We start from the raw sequence: 18,266 nt of genomic DNA on the forward strand, positions 1-18,266 counted from the left end.
AAAGTAACCAATAGAAACAGCTCTTGAGAAAATTTGAACAAAATACAATCTTTATTTGTTATATACATTACATACAATGCAATACTACAAGGCTTTCTACACATTCTGTGTGTGCACAGAGTGGTGCGTGTGGATCAGAGAGTACCAGCCTTACACCTCCTCAGACCCACACGGGAGACGGGCAATGACCATATATGGTAATAAGTTATGACACAGCAAAGGTTGTGGGACCATTTCCCCAACACATATCCAAAAGAGAAAACAAGCATTTGGCATTGTGTGGTAAATTAAGGTGTTCAGAATGAAGCTTTCTTAAACAAAACCTTCTTCTGGTAAAAAACTGAAATGCTCCAGTAAAGTGGAGAGTCTCAAACATTATCAGAATACCTTCAATAATCCTTCTTATTGCTTCCTCAAGTATTCTTTTACACCATGAATTCATTCTGTATAGAAGCAACATGGGGGGAAACACACCCTTCATCATCATCCAGTATAAGTGCATTTAAAAGAAAAAATGTGGATTTCACCAAAAGTTTATACAGAGTGGCAAGTATTTTTATTATAATGATTATCTCTTTTAATCCATATTTAAGGCAAAAATCATAAAAAAATTAGCAGAAATGCATCACTCAGGGTGTAACGAATCCAATAAAAGTATCTTCTTACACTTAATTACCGAATTAAAAAAAACTTAATTTATTGACATGTCCCACTCTACTAAAAGAAATGAAATTCCAGATTCATCGCTCTCCTCTCTGCTAAGGCTTAAAATGTCTGCCGCGTTAAGAGTTTTGAAAGCTACGTCTGTTAGCGGTTATTAAAACAGGTGACGCTCCTGCCAGAAAGCAGCTAGCGACATCCTCCAGCTACTTTCACTCAATCCAAGAGAAACAAGAGGAAGAGGAAGCGAGCCTACGTGGCTGAAGTCATTTGATACCATGGTTGTTTATCATCTTCTACGCTTTCAGTGCGTTTTGCTAATGGTGTCCTTTGGTAAGAGAATAGCTGGATAACATTTAGTGATTTCAAATATCAGTTTCGTGAGCAGAGCTCTAATATTCATATGCTACATATGAAGCTTCCACGATCACACGTCTGATGGGGGACAGTGGTTTTTATCTCTGTGCTTAAGGACTGCAATCATAACAACTCGTATCACTTAGTTTGGCAAATTCTTCCTAAAAACACCAGGACTGTTTTCCCGGCGTTCCAAAAGTAGAATCCCACCCAGTTGCAGGTTTTAAGCGAGCTGTGGCGCTCGCCTTCCTGCAGAACTGAAGCAACCTTTGGTTTGGTTTGCAGTAATCCGTGTTTTGCCTTTAGGCAGACTGCAAACAGTTCATCTGTTACTGTTCCTAAAGTCCTAAACTGGGACCAGTAAGGAATGTCTGGTGGGACATGAATGAATATTTAACTTGATTAAAATCTATATTTTATGACCGATAAGTTAAAACAAGCAGTAAACAAAAATATTAGAATCACTCCATACTATAGTGCACCAATAATCTGTATGTAAAAATAGAATGTACAGATTTAAACTATTTAATAGTGGAGGGAGACATTTTATTTAGCCAGATCCAAGTATGTAGCCCGGCAACCACGCCTTTATATCAGCACATTTATAACTGCTGCTTAATCAACTCTTTAAAATGATCTGATCTCTGATTGATGTTTCCTCAAGTGGGATTTATAAACACCAACTGGTGAGTAAAAAAAAAAAAAACTGATGTGTTTAGAAGGTCAGAGGTTAGGAATCTAAGACTGCGAGGCACACCAACCTACATTTACTACGTCAAGAGCGTCATGGAAACAGGAGGAGTGAGAGGCAGACTCACTGCGGCCCATGCCTGGCGGTTCTGGTCCGGTTTGGAGTTTTTAACAACTACGCTGTTGACTGTCCACATCAACACGTCAATGGATTTAGCTCTAAAACTGGAACACCAACAGAAAAGGTTTGACTATCATTCAGTCGTTAAGGTTTTAAATCAGAATCTTAATAAATTTACAGATTTATGCTTCAGTTACAGTAAACCGCAGGGCACAGATTTCCCATTTTCTGTTTAAGGAAATGATTGTAAATGAAAACTTCCCTGAAATTTATCAACTAAAACATACATTCTTTACTGCTTTGTGTTAAAATCTGACACTTTTAATGGACACTTACTTAAATAGGGAGGAAGATTTTTCTTCATAAAGCAAATATGATATGACCAATGATTTCATGTATCGCATGAGGTCCTGCTGATTCTAACCTTTTTTTCTTTTTTAAAGGAGATATTAACATAAAAGAGGGGGAAATGTGATGCAGATTCCATCATGGAGCTTTGTGACAACCAGAATATAAAAGGTTTACAATTAGATATTGGTAAACCAATATCCATGCTGTGTTTGATGTGTTATATAGACTAAAAATGGTTTTCAGTTTTGATGTATTTTATGAACAGGAAAAAGTGATATTTTCAGATTGTGGGCATATTGTTTGTAGATGTAATTCAACATCTACTATCTGATCCACCTAACTGTGAAAAAACGAATCATTTGTGGGTATTTTCCACTCACACGAGGGACTTTAAGGAAACCTATAGAAGGTCATTTGTAACAATAATCGAGGTTCTTAAAGCACTATCACAGATTTTTCCCCTTATGCTGAATATCTGGTACAGGAACTAATGAGCGTCTATGTGTAAACTCAGAACATTTAGGTAAGGTGGGAGACATTCCAGCAGAAAATGCATCCAATCCAGGAAAATATTCTGTATGTATATTTACATATTTTGTACATAATTTCAGCAATTAGAATCAATTGACAGTCTGATAATTGAAGCGTTTAAACTTATATTAGTCAGACCCAAAAGGACTTTTAGATTTCCTGACATACATATATATTCTTTTTTTTTTTTTCCTCATCGCACTCACTAAAACTACTAAAATTGTAAACTACATTTTTGTTTGTGGTTGGTGCGGCTGCGTGTCGTCTAGAAAAAAGTCATGAGCTCCAAAGAAAGCCGAGCAGTTCTTCAAAAACGAAAGCAGCAAAGAAGCCGGACGATGAGCCTGAACGTGTTCCCCAGGAGAGACGTTCAGGAAAAGCCTAAAGAACAGATGAGCTGGGGAAACTTGGCCGACTTTAAAGAAAAAAAATCCACTGGCCTTAAAAGTACTCATTGAACGCCTGTGTGTGAAAAGCAAAGCAGAAGTGCAACAATCTTTTTTTTGTCAAATTAAAACTTTTTAGAGCTTTGAGCAATCGGCTCACACCTAAAGAAAAAAAACAAAAAAAACAACAAAAAAGCACCAAAGGCTTTTAGAAAATCTCACTCATGTCTACCCAGCACAGTGGTGCTGTGTTTTAATACCCTCATCGCCATGGTGACAAAGCCTGTAGAACACAGGTCAGTTTAGTGGAGGTGGACAAAGTGGACTCAGCTGGCCAGTCTGGTGTGTTTTAGGTGTGTGGGGTGCACAGGTGTGTGTTCAGTCGAGTGTGAAAGGAGCAGGATGCTAGAGGGTGATCAGGTCCACCAGGTTGCCCTTCGGGGGCGTCATGCTGTCGGGGAAGAAGTTGACGAGCGTGTCAAAGAGCTGCGTTCGCTGAGCGTACGTCTGGTCTACGTCAGAGAAGCCTGAGAGGAGGAGGGAGCAGAGGTCTGTGAGGACTGACCCCCGGTCAGGTTCAGGCTGCTGCCTGAGGGTTACTCTGCACTAACACTTACTGCTCATTTAAAGTAAAACAGTGAACTCTTAATCAGTACCACATGCAAAATGAAGGGTGTTTAAATCTGATAAACATGATTTCCTCTTGATGTTTACGGTTTATGGGGTAAAGTACCGTATTTTCCGCACTATATGGCGCACCACAATATAAGGCGCACCTTCGATGAATGGCCTATTTTAAAACTTTTTTCATATATAAGGCTCACCGCATTATAAGGTGCATAGAATAGAGGCTACAGTAGAGGCTGGGGTTACGTTATGCATCCATTAGATGGAACTGCGCTAAAGGGAATGTCAACAAAATAGTCAGATAGGTCAGTCAAACTTTATTAATAGATTACAAACCAGCGTTCTGAAAACTCCGTTCATTCCCAAAATGAACAGCTGTTGCTTCCTCCACTTCTGCACCATTGATTGGTTCATGTTAAATTCTCTTGCTGCTGCTCTATTCCCGTGTTCTACTGCGTGACTGATCGCCTTGAGCTTAAACTCTGCGTCGTAAGCGTGTCTCTTAATAGGAGCCATTTTGGGGTCTTTACACAAAACCCAGTGTGCACCGCGCGCTTCTTCTTCTACGGGGGAAAATGAAGACGGCGGCTGCTTACCGTAGTTGCGAGACCTGTTGTGGCTCAATATTGGTCCATATATAAGGCGCACCGGATTATAAGGCGCACTGTCGGCTTTTGAGAAAATTGAAGGTTTTTAGGTGCGCCTTATAGTGCGGAAAATACGGTATTGTCACTAACTGAAGTCAAGCAGACTCAACCTATCCAGTATCTTTATCCAACACATTCAGAGTGATTAGGGTCTTACCTAGAGGGATGAAATCAGAACTGGACTTGAAGAGAGCAGTTGGTAGGAGCTGGAACTGAAATGCAACACAAACACCTGTATCACCGACATTCAGGAGAACAGAAGAGTCAAACAGCCCTACGCTCACCTACTGCTGGGTAGCAGATCCATTTCATCCACTAATCAATTTTGTTTGGTTTATGAAGATTTAATTCAAGGAAAATGTGGATTGTTTTCCACCAATGGAAACCTTCAGGTTCCGTAGTTCAAAGTAGAAATGCATCGATATGATATTAATATCTGTATCGGTCTCGATTTTGAAAAAAATAAATAAATAAATAAATTCTATACAGTAATTGGTAACTATGTTCCCAATCCATAAGGACAAATCTATTCAGTCTAATTCTATGCAATGTGCTCTAAGTGACGTCAAACTCTCAGCTCTAGTCTCAGCTGAACACGCAGGTTGACATTCACTCCAGTTAGTTAAAGTAGTGTGTGTGAACGCTGCAGTACCTCTTTGGTCTCATCGGGGTCAGTGTGGTCCACGGTTAGCGACAGGTCGTTCTGAAGGTACTTCAGAGCATTCAGTGGCTCTGACTGGGCTTTCTCCTCAAACCTACCCCACACAGTCATGGTCAACACAGTGGGCAAACAATGACAGACCACTGTTACAGATTACAACCACTAGATGGCAACATGCTACAACTTTAAGGTTACCTGTACTACTATTTCCCATAATTTACTGTTCTCTAGTTTTAAATCAAAGTCCTGACTGTAGATGACAGAGAAATCTTTGTATCTGCTGTCTTATCATTGACCTGAACATAACAGGTGACGGAGTGACACAGTAAAATCTGCAGACCTGTATTTCCTGATGAGGTATCTGCAGTGGCGCAGCAGGTACTCCTTGGAGGGCCGACACAGTTTGAGGGACCAGAAGTCATCCAGGCGCATCTTAGGGGAACACGACTTCCCTGGGTTTCCTCCAAACAGGTAGTGCACCTGGACATTTTGGGATAAACATGCATGGAACAGACGCTCTCCAACACTTACACAAATTATTCATGAAATACTAAATTAAAAAGAACTCAGACGGGACTGATTGACCTGCAATGACCTCAGTGGTAGGAACAGAAACACAATCTTTTCATCAAAGGTACAGTTGTGAGAAAATAACAAGTGATATCTGTTTGTTTGTCAACATACGGATATTTAATGTTGGTTTTAACAATGCTGAAGAATTCTGGCCAAAAAACAAAGAAAATATATTTTAATTTTGTTTCTGTATGATGTAAGAAACTTTCTCTGGTGCTGAAAGAAATGAGGAAACACATTGATTCTGGATTTGTTGCTGCTCTTGGTCAGGATTTCCTTGAAAAAGAGTTTTTAATCTCAGAGGGGTTTTTTATCCTGGTAAAATAGAAGTTAAATTAAAAAAAATTAAATCCTACTTAACTGAATATAGTTGCATAATATGAGTTGAGAACATCATGACTCAGCATTTTTAAAGGTTGTCTAAGGCCTTCAGAAAGAAGACAACAGTGGTGTCAGAAGGCAGAGTGTTGGTATGTCGCTAACATTTATTTGACTTTAATCAAACAAAAGAAAATGACTCTGAGTGGATTGGTTACATTATAAACACAGTGGAAACTCAGTTTTTTTTTTATTTAATTGAAAGGATGGAATGAATTTGGACCACTGGCTGGTTGAGGTTAGAGGTCAATATATCATCTATGCAGCAGCAGGAATAACTGCTGGTTATTCCATTTCAACTAAGAAACTAGATCACAGTAAACAATCATATTTATCAAATTAGAACCTACATTCCAATGAGAATCACTTCTCAGATTTAAAGTACCGTAATCTTTAAGCATATATTAATAATTCTCATTATGCCCATTTTTATTAAAATGAGCTTAACTTTTTCTATAGAGGAATTCCTCCAGTTGCTCAGCTCTACAGTAAGTTCAGTCATATATCTAAACATCACAAGTTTGCTGTGAATAATGATAAATATAACAGGAATAATAAACCAGAAGTGATTCCTGGTGTTCAAAAAGCTAACTACTACAGCTCCTGCTAGTTTGTGTGAAGTTTTGTTGTTTTTATCTTTATTTTTAAGCGGACAAATTTCTAAGCCCTAGAATATTCATGACGCACTGAGGCAGAATGCAGTCAGAGAGATGTGAGAGGAGGGTGGGGGTATTTTATTGACACTGTTTGGGTTTTGGACATGCAGACTGTGTGGCAGCGTAGGGTAGAAGTGCTACCTTGTGCATCTCATCATAGACCAGCTGGTGTGCAAAGCGTGGACACGGTTCCTCCTCCTGCAGCGTCTTACTCGGGTTTTCTTTTACAGCCTGATCGTTCTTATACACACATGACCTGAGGGAACAAACACACACACACACAGAAGTGATGATGAGGAAGAAGAAGAAGAAATAAAGCTCCGAATACATCCTGAAGCCATCAAGGAAAAAACAAACGTAGCGTAGGATGTTCTGGTTGTGGTAAAAAACACAAACGAAGCCACACTTCCAGAATCAGTTTACGCCAGTTCTTACCATGCGTCATAAATTCAAAAAAGGAACAAATTGTAGCAAAAAAGGAACAAATCGTAGCACATCATATGCTAGTGATGTGATTCACTAGAAGCAGTTGGCCACAGCTTTTCCTGCACATCGTGTTTACTGTGATCCAACTGTTCCCTGTTGAAACGCCTCAAAAGATGATTTCTTTTGTCCGCTGTTATATAAAGACACTGAGTGCTGGCAGCCAGCTAGTGCTGCACGAACACTGAGCCTCTGTGGTGTGATCACGGTGACAGAGCGACGCTCCGCATGTGTCTGAGAACTTCCTGTGAGTGTTGTGGTTACAATCAGAGTCGTCTCTGAACGACGAGGCCTGGCTTTCGTTTCGGGGCCTACCAGTTGTTACGGGCGATGTCGTAGATCCAGAACGAGTTGCGCACGTTCTCCTCCCGTTTGTCCTTGTCTTTGCTCAGCCCCGACAAGACGTGGATCTCGTTGAGCTCCGGGTCGATGGTGGCTCTCTGGGTGAAACCAGTCATTGGAACTGGGAAACGGTGAAAGAACGTTTAATGACAAATATTTGTTGCAGATAAAACTCCAGTTGTTCTACAGGAAGCAGATCCTCCAACCCAGAAGCCATAGAAAACTCTCCCTAAAGTTTGCTAAGCACCCTATTGACGGTGTAGGTGTGCACTGACTGGAAATTTCCGGTCGATCATCAATGTTTAAAAAACCTGAACGGCTAAATGGTCGATACAGATTCACAAAAGAATCTAGATTCTCATTTATTACAATTCAGAACCTCTTTAAAATGTCCCAAATTTGATTTTAAAAAAGAAAACAAATCCATCGTCTACAGACCTCCATTTTGTAACATTGAGACGTTCTGACGTCGCTATGCCGACGGGACAGGAACCTACGAGTGCTTGTATCTGAGCCCAGTCTGGCTTTAATTAACGGCAGCTTGTTAGAGCAACTGGAATGAAAAACTCACCCATCCCAGAATCCTTTTTGGTACCATCAGATATGATCTCTACATGATCTCCGTCCACGTCGTAGCTGAAGAAATCGTTCAGGTACGTCTTTGACCTCTGACCCCCAAACACATAGAGACAGCGGTTTCTCTGTTGACCGGTACAGAGGTAACATCAGTAAGCATCAGGTAACAGTAGTTGGCTCTACCAGGATCCAGTCTGGAGTCAGACTCACGGTGTGGAAGAGCATGCAGTGTCCGATCCGGGATTGAATGTCTTCTGGCCCGGCATTGCACGAGTCTTCCCGTAGGAGGCGCCACGTCCCCGCCTGGCAGTGGAACGCGTACAGACCGCTGAACTGTGGCTCAGACGTCCGACTGTCCTCCACACTGCCGTTACATGTCAGGATGCGGCCGCCAAACGTGTAAATCATGTGTTTCTCTGAGTCCATGCACATCTGCAACAACAGGAGAGGGAAGGCAGATCAGGTTGGTATTCTAATATATTTTGGTAAGACATTAACAGAATTTGGAAGTTAGATTGGCTGGATCACTTTCTAATTTGGGGGTAATTGCTTCTTACTGACAGAAATAATTAGGTGACAGTCACAGTAAGCACTGGTTACCCCACTATTATCAACTTAGTGAATTGTTGCTTTATTTAGTGACTTTTCAGACAGAAGAAAAACTTTTTTTTTTTTTTTTTTAATGCTTGGCCACAAAAGTGGAATCGGTGCAGTCCTACTGATCAGCATGGCAAATACAGAAAGAAAGATTTTTTTTTATACATATAACTCATTAAACCTTGGAACTCAAACAGATTCTGCCTGTAAGCATCAACCAGAGTGAACTTTAATAAACTGCTTATCGTTTGGCAGATTTATCATGCACCTCTAATAAATTTACAATAATAAAAATATTTAAAAGCATGTCTTAATACACCATCACTTTCCAATTTGTGCTGTGACTAACAGGTAGTTGGTAGTTATTGTTTTTTGTAAGTGAGCACCTGACTTGTTGATTATTTGCTAAACAAAATTTGGTCTTAAATTTCAAGAGAAAAAAAAAGACCATTATGGGTTTTTATGAAATATTAACAAACAGGAATTGATATTTGGTTTGTTGGAAGGCCTCCTTCCACTGTTCAGTTTATAGAAAATTAATTTGCAAATCTAAGACACCTGTCATTCCCTGAATTATTTTGGAAGCATTCTACTGGCTTTTGCATGTAGAGATCCACCAGGAAGTGAGTTGGTGACCAGCATCAGAGGATCTCTACATGGAACACATATGGATAATGTTTCTAAATGCTAATGTATAGTTTAATATAGTTTAAATATCAACTCTGTATTCATTTTTTCCTGCGCGGCCTCCTCCTCTCCTCTCAGAATCAGACTCCATCACCGCCCCTAACATTCTGCCCAGTCGGATCGTATCTGTGAGCTACGTGTTTTATAATATCCCGCTCACACACTGATGCATTTGAGTCCTGTTGGATTTCTAAGATTTGATGAGCTACTACTTTAGCTGACATCTGGATCAACATATCAGACATGTCACTTTCGTTTGTTTTGTTTTAAACAGGAAAATCTTGAATATTGGTAGCAAAATGTTAGATCAGTAAATCTCTTTTTGAAAGATTTTTTTAAAAACGAATGCTTTTCAAAATAAAAAAGAATCTCCAATACAAAAAAAAACCTGAGTAAAAACAAAGAGAAGGCAGAGTGAAACAGGAGCGCTACCTGGTGGTCAAACACCAGCTTGGGCCCTCCGTCCGCCGACGTGTCCTCGCTGAGGAGCGTCCAGGTGTTGGCCGTGATGTCGTAGCGGTAGAAGTCGCTCTTCAAGGACTTGCTGTTCCTGACGCTGGAGTCCAGGTAGCGGCCCAGCGTGTAGATCTGCCGCCGCTGCGAGTCGATGCACATCTTGTGGCAGGAGCGGGCGCTCGGGCCGTTCTGATTGGACGACAGCAGACAGGCTTACAGAGCTGCCACCTGCTGGTAGGTTTGTGTAGTCAGGCTGGCCCTCACCTCTTTTTCTGTGTCCCTGGAGATGCAGGCCCACTGGTTCTCCTGGACGCTGTAAGCCCAGAAATCAGCCAGATCCTGAGTGCCATCCCAACCCCCAAACAGGTACACTGTCTCTGCAGGACACACACACACACATTACATCACTATTACATCACTATCGGAGACATCAGAGGAGTGGACATCTGACATTACGTCAGCTCAAATTAAGTTACATCAACAAATGAAAGAAGCAAAGAGTGATTTTCATTCTGCCGTCATAGCATGGGTGAACTCCAAAGCATTAATCTCTGTTTGAACATTTAGCCGCCCTGCCCAGAGAACAGAGGCTACAAAAACACACACAACAGCTTCAAAGATCCACTCAGAAAAAAACATCCAGCAAGAGCAGACCTGTTCCATGACCACATCCAGCAAGTTCAGACATGCCAGAGAGGGAGGGCTTTCTACCAGACATCTATATGTCAAACTATTAGAATCTGATTCATCACTGGGTTGCTGTGATTGACTCCAAAAGTTAATAAACAAGTCCTAAATGTTTTTATTAAGGCCATCAATTGATTAAAAAAGGAATGCAAGAGGCAAAACATGGGATTAGGCCTGTCACCATGACAAATTTTGCTGGATGATAAATTGTCCCAGAAGTTATTGCAATAAATGATCATTTTGTTTTGAGACCATTTCCCAGTAATATAATGGTAATGGCATAGTAATGCAAGAACACATTGTCAAAGGTCAATAAACTTTAAATTCTAATGAACTCTGGAACTGGAAGACATTTTCAATATCCAAAACAAATAAACAAAACGACAAATAAAATGAATTATGAAATCTGTGTAAACAGAATTGTTGTTCAATAAAGGGATTCCGTAGTTAAGACCAAAGCACCAAACTGAAGACTTTTGTCATCCAATTCTTGGTAGAAGGAGAGAAAGGAGAAGATCAATAAATCATGCAAATGGAAATTGAGCTCGTTTTAATTTTTCTTGCGATTGATTCATTATTTATGGCAACAGGGCTACATTGCATCACTTCTCATGTCTTTGATGCTTTTGTATTTATCCACTATTCATGCTTTTTTTGTTCATAGCAGTGTTGCTTCAGCTGTTTGTAGCTGCATGTAAAAAGAGGTTTTGCTACGTTATTTTGTTAACAGTAAAATCATTTCTGTTGCTGCCGCTGTGCTGCAGCGCCACAAAGCAGGCCGAGGAGAGAGGGTGGAGCTGTTCCAGAGGAAAACGTGAGAAAAACAGCTGAGACAGAGTCGGGCGTTATGTCAAAGCTACAGCGAAGATGATTTCCAAAAAGTACAGAAACCTGTACAATTTATCTTGTGTTTAAAAAAAAAACAATGGCTTTAAAATAATCCAGGTCAGACACAAAGCATCACATCACAAAACATCACAGAATCCAAAGCAGATCTATGTGATGATAAAGAAATTTGGCAAAATTAGTAGGTCAGACTTAAAATAGTAAAAAAAAAAAAAATCTAATTGGATTTTTATTATTATTATTATTTTATTTGCCTTTGTTCAACTAGAAGTTCTAGACTTCTGTTATTAGGGGTCTGGATGTACACATGTACATTTCAAAATCATCACAAAATAAAGTAAAAAAAAAGGAAATTGGAACCTTTTTGTAGATAAAAGGTAAAAGATTCCATGGTGGAATCAGGAAGACGTCTGTCTGCTGCTGCTCATCAGCCATGTTTTACCACACAGAACTGTCAGAATGGAGGCCACATTTCAGAGTACGCAGCGTGGAAAATTTGGACACGGTTACTGAAATGATGTAACAAACGGTACAATTTTAGAAGAAATCTTGAAACTTTGTGGCCACAGTGTTACTTTCTTCTTTTATCTACGATGACACCAAAGCTCCATCAAAAAGGCCTGATTGGTTCACCTCCAGGTTAACCTCAGGTTGATGAAACATTCAGAATTGCATAATGAAGCGACTGTCAGTATAAAACAAGCAACCTGAACAATAAGGAGTTTAACTGTCTATTGATTCCTCTTTTTAAAATAAATGGTTCATGGAAGTAAACTGTATCAACTTGCTGATACGCAGTAACTGCTGTTTGGAGGGAGTCGGCGCTCAGGGCTGCAGTGACTCCACCCAGCAGTCTGCAGATCCACCTCCACACATTACACAGGCTTTCATCCCAGCCTCAACAAATCACAACTGAAGTGCTGTCACCGTCAAAGCAGAAGTAGTGATGTGAGTTTTAAACATAGGCCTGAAGGTGGCTGAGGGAGGAAACGAGGCTTAATTTGATTACTCCGAAACAGAGCTTTGCATTTACAATCTGACGTAGGAGGAAGTGACTCATGGCAGCGTCTGCGTGGGTCTCACCAGTCTGGACGTCAATGACCATTTGATGTCCTCCCCTCATCCCGGGCCTGTTGTCATCGCCGTCACCTGGAAACGAGGAGACGGGGAGGAGATAAGGGTGGAACGTGAGGATGGAGGATGAAAGCAAGGGAGTGGGTGGGTAAGGAAGGAGGCAGAAAAACAGAAAGCAGGGTTAGGTTTCCAGCGAGCTTCCAGAGATCTGGAGTGTTTAATCCAACAGACTGGGAGGATTTCCCAGGCGAATAGAAGCTCTCACTGTTCATGTCGTCTCGGCTGGTTTCTTGGCTGCCTGTACCTTTGTTGCACTTGGGGATGATCTGACTCCACCTGGGCTTGTACTCCTGCTGGCTGATATACTGGTTAAACAAACCATCTAGCAGAGAAATGAGATGATGGAATGTTGGGAAAGCAGTGAGCGTCGGCACATGTTCACTTCCAGAGAGCTGCAGAGTGAGGCGGAGCTGGAGCCGCAGGGCCGTACCTCTCACTGCTTTGTCTATGAGCTCCTCACAGGCGTCAAAGTCTCCCTGCAGCACCAGACAGTCGTGCAGGTGTGTGAGCATGGGGTGCTCAAGAGCTATGCGCGTCTTCTTCTGCAACGACTCGAAGGCTTCCGTGTAGTTGTGCTGCCGGAAGTGCTTGAGGCAGAGCCGAATGGCTTCCTGTTCTCTGTACTGAAACGACACGATGAACAGCAACTTTACATCGATTCCACAACCTAATCTGAGCTGTGAAGACGACTTCCTGTGATGTCATGACACTGAATTAGGGATGGAGTGACTTTTTTCATTACCTGTACCGATATCTGAGGTCTAGTATCAGCCAATACAGAAAAACAGCTGAATTTCCTTAAAATATTTATTTTTCTTTTTAATACAGAAATAAATGTACTGACTCACAGCTTCATTTGCTAACTCTGCACCAGTACAGCACACTTCAATACACCAAGAACTTCACAAGTTTGGTCAAACATGTAAAAATAAAACTGCAACAAACCTTTCAAATGGTTCAGAAAGTGCAAATAGGAATTCTAAATATAATGTAAAATAAATAGTAAAGCATGATGTCACTAAGAGCACAAAGCATAGAATTAGACTGAATAGATCTGCCTTATGGATTAAGAACAGGAAAAACTCATTCTGAAGGTATTCGTCCTTCCTTCATTAAACAAGATTATTTCTATGAAGCACCAGAACTGCAAGCAGAAAAATAGGCCCACATCATGATGGTAGCACCACCATGCTCCACAGCTGCAACAGTTCTACAGCGGTTTAGAGAAATTCTACAATAAATTTAAGTTAAAGAAGAAAAAAAAATCACTGAGCTTGTATGATAGTGAAATAATATCAAAAATGCCTTGATGAGTATTTCAACATGCACTTCTTATGAATTACTGATTACTCTAAAAATATTGCCTCTGTTGTGCCAAAAGGGACTGACACTGTAAAAGATATACAGTTCAGACCAAAAGTTTGGACACACCTTCTCATTGAATTCAATATATATTATATATTGTATATATATACAGGGCACCTGAAGGAGGTGCAGTGTATCAGGATGACAATGCACCAATACACACAGCAAGACTGGTGAAAGATTGGTTTGATGAACATGAAAGTGAAGTTGAACATCTCCCATGGCCTGCACAGTCACCAGATCTAAATATTATTGAGCCACTTTGGGGTGTTTTGGAGGAGAAAGTCAGGAAACATTTTCCTCCACCAGCATCACGTCGTGACCTGGCCACTATCCTGCAAGAAGAATGGCTTAAAATCCCTCTGACCACTGTGCAGGACTTGTATATGTCATTCCCAAGACGAATTGACGCTGTATTGGCCGCAAAAGGAGGCCCTACACCATACTAATAAGTTATTGTGGTCTAAAACCAGGTGTTTCAGTTTCATTGTCCAACCCCTGTATGTATGTATATATATATATATATATATATATATATATATATATATATATATACACTTCTAGTGGCATAATAATAAAGAAAGAAATGCCTAAGTTTGAGTTATTCTACAAATTAATTCTCAAGAAAAAAGGTGTTTGAAATAATTACATTTATTTTAGAGAAATAGTGGAAATGTTAGGAGTATTTTGAAAGATAAAGCTTGGAGTTCTGACCTTGCTGTACCAGTTAAGGCAGGGCTGCACCACATCAGGGTCCTCAATGCCATGCAGTTCAATGTACCAGATGCTGAAGTTAAAACTGGGCCCCCAAGACATCAGAGGCACTATGGCAAACAGGCAGAAAAGATTCAGGGAAATGACGGAGAAATGGAAAACCTGAGCAGTGTAAACGAACCCAACCACAGATGGACGCCTTTTACCTATTTTCACAAATCTGCAGGGAAACATCTGCTCATCAATCTTATGCTTTAACGTAAATGTCTCCTTGTTGTAGTCGTTCTTAAGGCCACTGAGAGGCAAGCAGAAAGAAGACGGGTCAGTTCTTAAACACTGTTTTAACTTTCATTGTTGGTTTATTTACTTCACTAAAGCCGCAGTAGAAAACTTGTATAAAAATGCTCTTTACATATTTGATAAAACATAAATAATATGTTTTTCAGGTATACATTGCCATTTTATAGCATAATCTAGCAACAATGCCAACATTAGTCATCATAAAAATGCTGTACATATCTAATTTGACTTCCTAATTCAGCGACCTCTTTAAAAACTCCTGCTCCTTCTGAAACTCCACCTTCAGGAAGTCATCAAAAACATCACTCCTCCTCTATTAACCCTTTAACAATGTTTTTCCCAACATTCTTATGAGCTCAGCAGATGTGCATTTCACCTGGGTTAGCTAATTGCTGCTGGCTAGTCTGAAGGAGCTGAGGAGCTCTGAGGAGGAGACGCACCTAGAAAAGATGGAGAGATCACCTGGACAGAGAAGAGTGACTGTCCAGTGTCGACATTTCCCTTCCTTAGGGTCCAATCCAATCCTGACTTAGAATCACATTCCTTAAGGGTTTTGTTTATTTGGTCAAAGAGATGTGGCATTAAACTGTAAATCATGCTGGGATGGCAAAAAGTGCAAACAAAGACAAACACGCCATATGAAAATAAAACAGCTTAACTTTTTATTTTTCCCCTGGTACTGACGGCTACATGCTGTGCAAGAGACGGAGATCAAGAGATCTACTTTAGAACTGGACTCTGTAGTCGAGAAACTCACCTGGATAAAAGTTCTGTCATGTTCTCCTCACTCATCCCACCAAACACTTTGAACTTCTTGAGGTTGCAGACATGAGTCTTCTCATACTTGCCAAAGGTGATACTCTGAACAATCGCCGGCCTTTCCAACTTCAAGATTAAAAACTAGTGAAGAAGAAACAGAGACACAAAACAGCATGAAGCATAAAAATAGCAAGGCGCCATTCCTTGGTGAAGACTGGCTGTACTGCCAACTATGGTGATAATTTAGACTGTAAATGTTAACTTCTGCAACAGTGCAGTGAAACTGAAGGGGTGTGTGTGTGTGTCGGGGGGGGGGGGGGCACATAGAAAGTAGAGCCACAAAGTTTGCAAAAATCACAAAAAAGGGAGAACCTTTTTCATGAATGGAACTTTACACATTGTGTTTTGGTCAAACTAAAAGACTTAGAATGTAGACTTAAAGTCACCCATCTTTAAGTCCTTTCCCCCCAGGCATGTTAAAAACAACTAATTATCCGGAGAAAAAAAAAAAATCATGTTTTCACTTTAACATGATAAACAACTCATTATTGGCAGTTGACATGCCTACTAGCTTCATCTCATTTAAGACCATGTGTAACCACTTTCCCTTTCTGCTCATCCTTTAGCCTGGCTAGCTACACATGTTCTTTAAAACTCAGGCTCTACTGATAAGTCCAGAAGTTGAAGGCAACCCACTGATATTACAACCCTATAATCTGATGCGGACGATGACATCTTAAGGAGAACACACAACAACTTTGATTATATTTAGAACACCTAAATGCATTTAAACATCCTGTAAGAACAGCATACACAGCATTGCTCAGGTGAATGCTGTGGCCTGTTGGTCACTCTTTGGTCTTGTGATCCCTGCTGCATGATCTAAAAGAGAACACAGTCTATGACCTCAATAAACCAACTGGAAAGGGGTGAAAGGACAAAGTGATCTATGAAGGAAAAAAACCACAGTTGCGTGTTTATTGAGAAAATGTGAACAAGAGGTAATCATCTCTTTTAATCATACAGAAGCAGGGTATAGTTACAGTTATTTGCAGATTAAAATGGAGACGTGTGAGCATAGGGCTCTGTTATTCCCTTATTTGTCCTGAATTTCACATTGATCAGGATATACAAAGGAAATGCGCTTGAATTCATATCTTAATTTGTATATAGGGACATCGTTTTCTACATTTTATAGATGCAACGTCATTGGCTAACTGGATCAGCCTACCTGTGGAGGATAGTTGCTCTCTGAAGACCACCTGGAGGACTGATCGTTAGGTTTATCCACCAAGATATTCCTAAGAAATGAAAAAGATTGGCTTTATTTACCGAGTCTTGAAAGTGACCAATCAAGTTAGCAAGAACAAAGGCAAGGAAAGACTAAAAGAAATCATTACATGACAGTAATTATATAAACTGCCATACGCGTACAGGAACAGCTTCCGGTGTCAGTATGGAATAGATGAAGCACGATAGTTCAATTAGCAGTAGCTAGCTTGATGGTGAAACCGTGAAGCAGCAACAGCTAAAATATAACAGACATACACACTGTGCCCGACATTACCAACACTCCACTGATTAAGCAGTGTTGCCATATTTTAAGCAAACCACGAAGTCTGATTTAGTTTCACTGCACGGGTAAACAGGCTAATTAGCTAATGAGCTGGTTAGCCAATAGTAACAGGACCTGTGTGTATCAGCTTCAGTTATGCCAACATAAACATTTATTTCCACACGTTACCGCACAGCATGCTAATGCAACAGGGTATAGAGTATTGAATTTGAAGTTGTTTAAAATGCCCCATTTTTTAAAAGATAGTAACATGGTTTGTTTTGTTTACGTCGCGACTGCAAGAACTCAACTGCTACTGAGGCTTAGCTACACGTTTATAATACTCAGTTTAACGTTGTATTAAGGGGTATAAATGTTACACGCTACTGAATCAGAAAATCTTTAGAATAGCCAACAAATAATAATAAATAAACCAGCCCAGCGAGCGCCCTTGTCTCAGCTAGCGCTCGCTGTGTTGGATCTGAGACGAGCTAGGCCAAGTCCAGCCGGCTGGACCGTCCACCGGTACTCGGAGCGACAGAAAGCCCTCCATCAGCCATTAACACTAATGCAAACACGCAGCTAGCCAATGTGCTCAACACTCACTCGGGTAAATATGTGGAGGAATATGAGCTCCATTTAAAAACGCTGAAAGTAAGAACTCTGCTCTCAGGAACGGCAGCCATCTTGTTAGAAAATAGCAGCTAACGGGAGGCTGGCTGACTCTCATTGGCCAGTTTTTCCAAGTAGTTCCGCCTTCTCAGTCGAATAAAATTAGACCCGATTGGACGTTATCTCCCGACAGTATTTAGTAATGTTTTATCGTCATTTTTAATACATTTTTTATTTAGTTAACAATAAAAACTGTTATTTTTCAAATTCATTTAATCAAAAAGCGAAATTAATCTATTATATATATTCACTCTACATAGAGAACAATATTGTGAACGTTTTTATTATAATAGTTTACAGCTAATAAATCCCCAAAATCTAGATTATCAGAAAATTTAAATGTAACATTAGATCATTAAAAACGGATTTTTTTAACAGAAATTTCTGATTTCATAAAATGACATGCAATAGAGGTTGGAGGAAAGATGTTAATCTGGATTTTAAACTTTTAAAAG

The 18,266-nt window shown here is 40.2% G+C and overlaps 1 protein-coding gene across 1 annotated transcript; it reads right to left on the bottom strand.

Moving 5' to 3' along the window:
* Positions 1 to 32: 32 nt before the first annotated feature.
* Positions 33 to 17,853, bottom strand: mkln1 (muskelin 1, intracellular mediator containing kelch motifs). The gene is made up of 18 exons (XM_032589034.1): positions 17,746 to 17,853; positions 16,816 to 16,885; positions 15,583 to 15,725; positions 14,732 to 14,820; positions 14,526 to 14,635; positions 12,877 to 13,069; positions 12,652 to 12,768; positions 12,396 to 12,461; positions 10,044 to 10,156; positions 9,756 to 9,968; positions 8,250 to 8,471; positions 8,035 to 8,164; positions 7,437 to 7,584; positions 6,780 to 6,894; positions 5,372 to 5,511; positions 5,023 to 5,125; positions 4,528 to 4,582; positions 33 to 3,623 (listed from the first exon to the last, which is right to left on the bottom strand). The coding sequence occupies exons 1-18, from the start codon at positions 17,823 to 17,825 to the stop codon at positions 3,502 to 3,504; spliced, it is 2,229 nt and encodes a 742-aa protein (XP_032444925.1). The 5' UTR covers positions 17,826 to 17,853; the 3' UTR covers positions 33 to 3,501.
* Positions 17,854 to 18,266: the final 413 nt, after the last annotated feature.

Source organism: Xiphophorus hellerii, chromosome 17 (genome assembly GCF_003331165.1).
Source record: "Xiphophorus hellerii strain 12219 chromosome 17, Xiphophorus_hellerii-4.1, whole genome shotgun sequence".
Taxonomy (NCBI): domain Eukaryota; kingdom Metazoa; phylum Chordata; class Actinopteri; order Cyprinodontiformes; family Poeciliidae; genus Xiphophorus; species Xiphophorus hellerii.